Source organism: Gavialis gangeticus, unplaced genomic scaffold (genome assembly GCF_001723915.1).
Source record: "Gavialis gangeticus isolate Ggan-Ray unplaced genomic scaffold, GavGan_comp1, whole genome shotgun sequence".
NCBI lineage: Eukaryota > Metazoa > Chordata > Crocodylia > Gavialidae > Gavialis > Gavialis gangeticus.
Genome location: NW_017729022.1, coordinates 131,842,836 through 131,850,277, shown reverse-complemented (window position 1 = coordinate 131,850,277; position 7,442 = coordinate 131,842,836). Strand labels below are relative to the sequence as shown.

Sequence of the window (7,442 nt, the reverse complement as noted above, 5' to 3'; positions counted from 1 at the left end):
AGCAGGGGTGGAGGAGTGAGAGGCGTCAGCAGGGCCAGGGGGCTGTGGTTTCAGAGTGAGGGGCCTGAACCTGCATTTTGTGAACTAAGGGGGCAGGGGGAGGTCTCATTTTTCCATAATAAAAAACCCCAATCAAATACCAAAATGTAGAGGTATTTAGAATTTATTCTATTATAGTGAGTGAGGCACAGGTAGCCTTGCAAATTGCTTTAAAATTGTAAATATATTAAGAAAACATTGTGTTCATAGCTATATCTATAGTGGCGTTTCATTTTAACTGTGGATTTTGGGGAGGGGTTTATCAGAGAACTTGCGATTTTCTATCAGGGAAAGCTAGGGTCCCTGCTAATGAGGCTTTGACTTGGTTGAGATACCTGGCCTCAGTAAAATGTAGACTGATGTTCTGGACTGCTGAAAGAAATATTTTCAGGTCTGCCTGAAAGATGAGAAAATACTAGGGGGAAAAATTCTGGTAGATATAATCTCTTTAGATACCTTTAGTATATAAGAGTAACTTGTAAAACTTATTTGTCTGCAAGGTTTCTCCTCAAATGCTAAATAGAGACCTTGGCAGTACACCCCACTTGTAATCATATGGTTGTCCTGGTAAGCCAGGCATTGTTTGTTGGAAGGCTAGCTAGCACATGGCTGCTTCTTTCTGCAGTAGTCAGCGTCTGGAAATTCCTAGACATTGCTCACCTGGTAGGCTTGGAACTGGCACCTGTAATGGAAGTCAGGTGCTGCAGTACCAGTAACAGTTCCTCTGGCCTAGGGAAAGCAGCACTGAACTGGAAGAGTTTGAATAGCACCCCTCCCACTTACTGGTGTTAATTATTGCACACATCACATTCTGTGTTCCTGAGCTGAACCTTACCTTAGGAGTATCATTCCCCCCATTTTACAGATGGGTTGAGTGAGATGTTGCACAAAGCGGGGAGATCTACGAAGGCATTTTTAGGTGCTGAAAGATGCAGATAGATTTTTGGAATGTCAAGGAGGGGTAGGGAGGGTATTCCCAGTAGACTTGATCTGCTTAATTTTATTGAAAGTCAGTGAGTGGGGTATAGGTGCCTGGTCTGCCTCTATACCTTTATAAATGCTGTTTGGTGCTTATCTGTATTTTCATGTGTCTAAATGAGAATCTTGGCACAAAGTGGGTCAAATGGACTTTGAATTCAGATCGTTAGCCTGTAAGTGCTTTGAGGCAGAGACTTCATAGCTTTGTCATTTACAGTTCTAATAAGCTGTTGATGCCTGAATTATAGGAGGTTGGCCATACAGATTCACACAGATTGTAAGGCTGGAAGGGACCTTGGAAGATCATCGGGTCCAGCCCCTATGAGGCTGCTTACAAGTGACACCACATGTCCTGGCTTTTCCTTGCCCGAATGTGCAACCTGAATGTTCTCTTTAAATGAGTTTTAACTGAATAGTGATAAAAGGGATGAGAAGGAGCAGCTGCCAGTAGAAACTCCAAAAGGGAAGACTATCCCTTAACCTTTCTAGGAGCTCACTGCCTAAGAATGCAATTCTTAAGAATGGAAATGGGTGTTTCAGGTGTCCTTTCTCATGTTGGGTCATTTTCAGAATGGCAAGGACTATGTTAAGTTAGATGGAAAACGTTTATACTTAGTACATGTTTTGCCTTTTCTTTCTTGGCAGTGAGGAATCCTTACACAGGCCATAAATACCTTTGTGGAGCACTACAGACTAGCATTGTTTTGTTGGAATGGGTTGAACCAATGCAGAAGTTTATGTTAATCAAGGTAAATGTTACAATAAGATGTCCACGAACAGGAATTAATTTCTCTTTAGAGGGTAACCTTTTAGCACAACTTTAGATTTATAGATGCTTTTATTTTTAACTGATTAGTAGAGAGGTACCGAATTCACAGCAGAAGTAGAGTGCACAGCAGCTCCTTTAATTTTGCATGTTCCCCTGTACGCACCTCGCCCCTTGCTCCCCCTCCAACCTACCACTACTGATTAGTGGAGGACCCCTGCTGCTCCCTGCTAATCAGCAGGGAAGCTAAAACCACAGTTTTAAACATGGCACTGTTTTTGCCTCCCCACCACTCAGCAGCAAACAGCGGGGCTGTCCAGGGCCTCTCAGTGGCAGGAGGCAAAAATGGTGGCATACTCAAAACTTCAGTTTTTGCCTCCCTACTGATCAGGAGTAAGCAGGGCCCTTCCACCAATCAGTGGGGAGGGGAGGAGCATGGGTAAACTGGCAAAATTAAAGTAGCTACAGTGCACCTCACTTCTGCCATGGATTCAGTAGGTCCCTAATAATTAATTTAGTAGCAGATGTGAATGATTTGTTTTGTTCCTATATTTTTCTCCTAGCTACTGCTAACCTCATTTAGAAAAGGTACTGCTAACCTCATTTTTCCCTGCTCATATGCCATTCCAAGATCCATTGGTCTGTTTTCAAATGTTTCCATGAATGGGAGCGCTTCCATGTAAGTGTCATAGAGGTATCCAGTGAGAATATTCTACCTAATTCCCCAAGAGCCTTGGGGTAGTTGAGGGAAGAACCTAAATGGATAACTCTGAATTGCTGCCAAACTTGAAGGGGTAATATGACCTACTTGCCATAGAATTTGTGACATTCATTTAAAAATCATATTTTCCCCTCTGAAATCATCTAAATAGTTGTGGCCATTCTGATTAATGTACGTGAAAGGGTAGCAGCCATAGTCTTGTCAGCTGGGGGAAGCAGTGGTTGTGTGACACCTCACCCAGCGATGTCACTCACAAGTGGCAGTCTCCTGCAGGAAGCCATGAGAAGAAAGTTAAATGAAAGTCAGGCTGTTGCAACAAAATTGACTTGAGGACCTCATTGTTTTCGTAAATCAGATTTTCTGCACCTGTCAATTCTGTTATACTTGAAAATAATTATGATATTATATGAGTGTTAAATTAAAAAAATTATTCTATCCAACGTATAGTGCTGTTTTAATTGTCTAATAATGACACCTACTAAATTGTTTACTTTTTCACTTGTTTGACTTTCTCTAACAGTTTTTTTTTGTTTCTTAATTTAGCACATCGATTTTCCTGTACCTTGTCCACTAAGATTGTTTGAAATGCTGGTAGTACCTGAACAGGAGTTCCCTTTAGTTTGTGTTGGCGTCACTAGAGGGAGAGACTTCAACCAAGTGGTGAAGTTTGAGACTGTCAACCCAAATTCTACCTCTTCGTGGTTTACAGAAACAGGTTTGTGCATTTTATGATTGAATTCCAAAACATTATTTGGTATTTTATTATTAGTGCAGAGCTTGTGAGTTATAATTTCCTTTTTGGGGGTGATAGAGTGATCCTTTTGTGAAGGTTACATTGGGTAGTCTCTTTACAATGGACTGCTAGCTGTACATGACTGACTTTCTCCTTTCAAACGAAAATTTTAGACTAAGAAAATTGTTTTGTACCATTTAAATAAACAGGCCAGAGTTATGGTTGCCTGTGCTGCCTTCAGTTAGTTTTTACTAGACTTCTGTTTGTTTCAATTTGCAACAGTGATTTTCTTTTACATAGAATTTTTAAATGAATTTATATAAAATTTCAGGCTAGTCACCACCTTTCAAGGCAGCTCATAAGAAAGTTTGGGCCTGCTGCAGGGAATCAGTAAGATAAAACATGTTTGCTAGCTTCCGGTTGCCGAGAGAGGGAAAATACTTTTCTCCTCCTTATTCGTGGAAACAAAGGCAGGTGAGCTTTGTACTCAGCAGCAAAAAGCCAGGACTTCCTTTGACTGGCTTTGTATGTTTGGTAGGGATGTGAGTAGCACAGTGGCAGAACCTTAAGAGGGAAGTTGGGTGGATAAAGCCTTTCAGGATTGTTTTGCAAGTCCCTTGAAAACCAGTTGCAGCAGTGAGCCAGACTGTAGTCCTAATCTCAGTTGTAAAAACTGTGAAGTAGCTCAGTTTTAGGGCCTTCGTTGTTACTAGGAGCAGGGCAAAGTATGATATGGCACTTTCATTGTGTTCCATGGTGGAGCTAGAAGTGGTCCTATCTCAGTACTTATGCACAAACCTCACTGATAAGATAGTGTTGTAGCACTGTTCCCATCACAAGAGATGTCTGCTAATTTTCTTGCTGCACACAAGAATATCTCAGACTGACAGCTACATAAATGAATATGAACAGTCTTAGACCTTCCAGATATAGGTAATCAGTTATATATTGTTTGTGTACATAGTTTTTGTGGAACATTTTCAAATTTGCACTTGTCTATGTAGCTGCACGGCTTCCAGCATTCTCTGTTTTTCTCCTACTAAACTAAAAATGGCTTTTTAAAAAAATATTCTTTTGCCTTTTTTCTTTCATCTTTCAGCATTATCTGCATTAGTTGTAGATCTTTCTAGATATAAAATTAATTGTCCCTTTCTAATACGCTCCTTTTCTTAATTGGACAGTTTAACATTTCTCATACTTCTCTAACTTACTGCATCTATTCTAGTATTCTTGAGTCATTTTATGACCTTTTGGTGTATGTTTTTGAGAGGCCTTATTTCCCTATTCTGTCAGAATTGCATTTAAAAAATGCTGTTCAATCAGTCTTCCCCTGTCCTCTGCTGGCAGCATGTAGAGTGTGCAATAAAAAGAGGCAAAAGTGAGCTGTGTGGGGGGCTTATAAATGGCTTCTGCCAAATAACTGTTTTTATGCATTTGGCATTTGTTTGGAAATGTTTGAAAATTGTTTGTTCCATTTGCATGGCATTCACAAATCAGAAAATGCATATGCCCTCTGGTGATTGACAGGCTCAATTATTGGCTCAGAAAATACATCTTTCTCCAGAATCAATCCTGCCTTCTGGCATCTGAGTTAGGCTCCCCACATAGAGCTGCTTCATTGTGTGCACTCTTATAACAACGCAGTGGAACTTTTATGAAATGTAGCAAATCATATTTGCTCTATGGAGGAAAAGAGAACTATTTTCGCCAGTCCTTGTAGTCCCAACAGCTAAGTCACAGGGAGAAAAGGTTGTGTGTTACATTTTCTTCATCTCTCAAATGCTCTTCTCTGTGATCTAAAGTGAAGTTGCTAACCTTTTCCAGCTATGGACTGAAATGATCCTCCCTGGGTCAGAGTCAGGCAGGTACCTGCAGCCTGCCACCACTACCACTTGTCTCTTCAGTGGCCCAGGGAGAGCACCCGCAGAAGGTGCCCCCCATCATGGCATACTGCTGAAGTCCCAGATCTGCAGGCTGGACCCAAAGTTTTAGTGGGCCAGATCCATCCTGCAGGCTGTAGGTTACCAGCTGCTGCTCTAAAACAGAGCATCCACTGTCTGATGAGCACTAAGATCAGAGCAGAGCCTCAGTCGGGGTGGAAAAGAACTACCAGGACCTTGCACAGCCGGAAGGCTGAGAGGTGCAGTTCATCATTCCAAAAAAAAAAAAAAGTGAAGAACTGCCTCTGTCTTTTCTCCCTTAATAGTTAGAAAAGGCTAAAATTAAGTTTTCATCCTGAGAGCTAGGGCAATATTGGTTTGTCATAAAAGCTTGAGCAGGGTAAAGATAGCAGATATTGCAAGTCTAGATTTCTACCACTTAAGTGTAGACCATTGGTTTTCAATCTTTTTAGACTTAAGGCTCCCTTGGAAATGCCACCTGTTAACTATCACTTGTTTTGAGTACAGAAAAATAATAGAGCAGTTCTCCTATTACAAAGAATACAGAAAGACCACAGCAGGTCAAAAATGTTTTTAACAATATGGATTCCTATTTCAAATCTCGGGGTTTATAGTTTCATAGTTTCTAGGGTCGGAAGGGACCTGAGCAGATCATCAAGTCTGACCCCCTGCCATGGCAGGAAAGAGTACTGGGGTCAAACAACCCCAGCAAGGTGTTCATCTAGCCTCCTCTTAAAGACCCCCAGGGTAGGAGCCAGCACCACTTCGCTTGAAAGTTGGTTCCAGATCCCAGCCACCCTAACAGTGAAGTAGCGCCTCCTGATGTCTAGTCTGAATCTACCCTCTGCCAGCTTGTGACCGTTATTCCTGGTCACTCCTGGTAGTGCTCGGGGGAACAGAGGCTTCCCCAGTGCCTGCTGGTCCCCTCTGACTAGTTTATCTTATCAAGCATGTGTAAGTGTTTGTACACTTAACAGTGCTAATATTGCTTGGCACCTTGTGGCACCCATAAAAGGATCTCATGGCACCTTGCCTGAGAATCATTGGTTTAGACACTAGATTTAGTTTGTTCTTAGGATTTTGATACAAATCTGAACCTGAAACTTGAAATTGGAATGGTGCCTCAGTGAGTCAGTTTCTACTGTGCCTCCACCTGTGGAGTTTTCTCCTCACCCTAAGCGGGGTCAAGGATTTAATTATCTTTAATTTGGGGGATTTGCAGCTATCTCAATATTTTATGGGATTACTAGTTTCTCATCTCTAATAGATTTTATTTAGGTTTTCATTTTCTTTATGAAAGCTTTCTAGAATTTCTGTAGTATCTGACAGATTAATAAGAGTTGCTTTGTGTTATGTTGATAAAATAAATTATCTTCTCTTTTGAGTTGGCAAGTCCACTGATCCAAACTTGTTGGTCAGATCTCCCCATTTGCTGTGATGGAGGCAGCTGCATCTGTAGCACAGAAGGAAAGTTACCCTTGCTGCTTTACTCAAGTAATCTAGAGCAGCATTTTACAAGAGGGTGTACTTGTATTGGTAATAACCTGCAGATGCAGATTCTGAAAATGGCAGCAAGGGCTGAGAACTAATACTATAGTCCCTAGTATGATTTATAAACAAGAGCAGAAGAAGAATAAAACAGGATCCAATTTGGAAAAATAAAACCAATGTGTATCTGTGGAAAATAGTCTAAAAGCAGAAGTTCCCAAACTTTTTCTTATTGTGTATCCCCATCCAGACTTACCAGCTGCCTGCATACTCCTACCAGCATATGTTTTCTATTTTAACCCCTTAAATTCCAATTATTATTTTAATGAAAATGAAATCTGCCATAATACAATTTCTCCTGCATACCCCCCATAGATGTCTTGTGTGACCCCCAGGGGTATGAATACCACAGGTTTGGGAACCCCTGGTATAAAATGTGCACATTATGCAAAGCGACAACACTAAAAGAGACCAAGTGATAGTGGACAGCATCTAAAACATGAATTTGTTCTGTGATATGGCTGCAAAAAAGGCTGGAATAAGTCCATACTTTAATGTTACAGTTTCAGTTACCTCTGTCACAGTCAACAAGTTGGATGGTGGTGTAAGCCTTATTCTGCGGATTTGTGAAACCTGTGAATCAGTTGCGTCTGGAGATTGAGGAACAGCCAAGCTATGTGACTTCCTCAGTTTTCATTGCCTCAAATAGAGAGCTGAAGTCAGTTGGCTCCCGAGAACCAGTCCCTCTCAGTGTGAGCAGCTGCCAGTTTCCACGTGCATATCACCCAACCCCTGGGTACAGGATTGTGACTAGAT

At 41.3% G+C, this 7,442-nt stretch overlaps 1 protein-coding gene across 3 annotated transcripts in view; it reads left to right on the top strand.

Moving 5' to 3' along the window:
* The window catches only part of MAP4K3 (mitogen-activated protein kinase kinase kinase kinase 3), a 159,133-nt gene that overhangs the window by 133,605 nt on the left and 18,086 nt on the right, over window positions 1-7,442 (top strand). For all 3 annotated transcript variants that reach the window (XM_019516196.1, XM_019516195.1, XM_019516193.1), the window contains 2 exons: window positions 1,663-1,766; window positions 3,048-3,219. In XM_019516196.1, coding sequence (XP_019371741.1) covers window positions 1,663-1,766; window positions 3,048-3,219 — 276 coding nt within the window. The remainder of the gene's footprint in view (window positions 1-1,662; window positions 1,767-3,047; window positions 3,220-7,442) is intronic.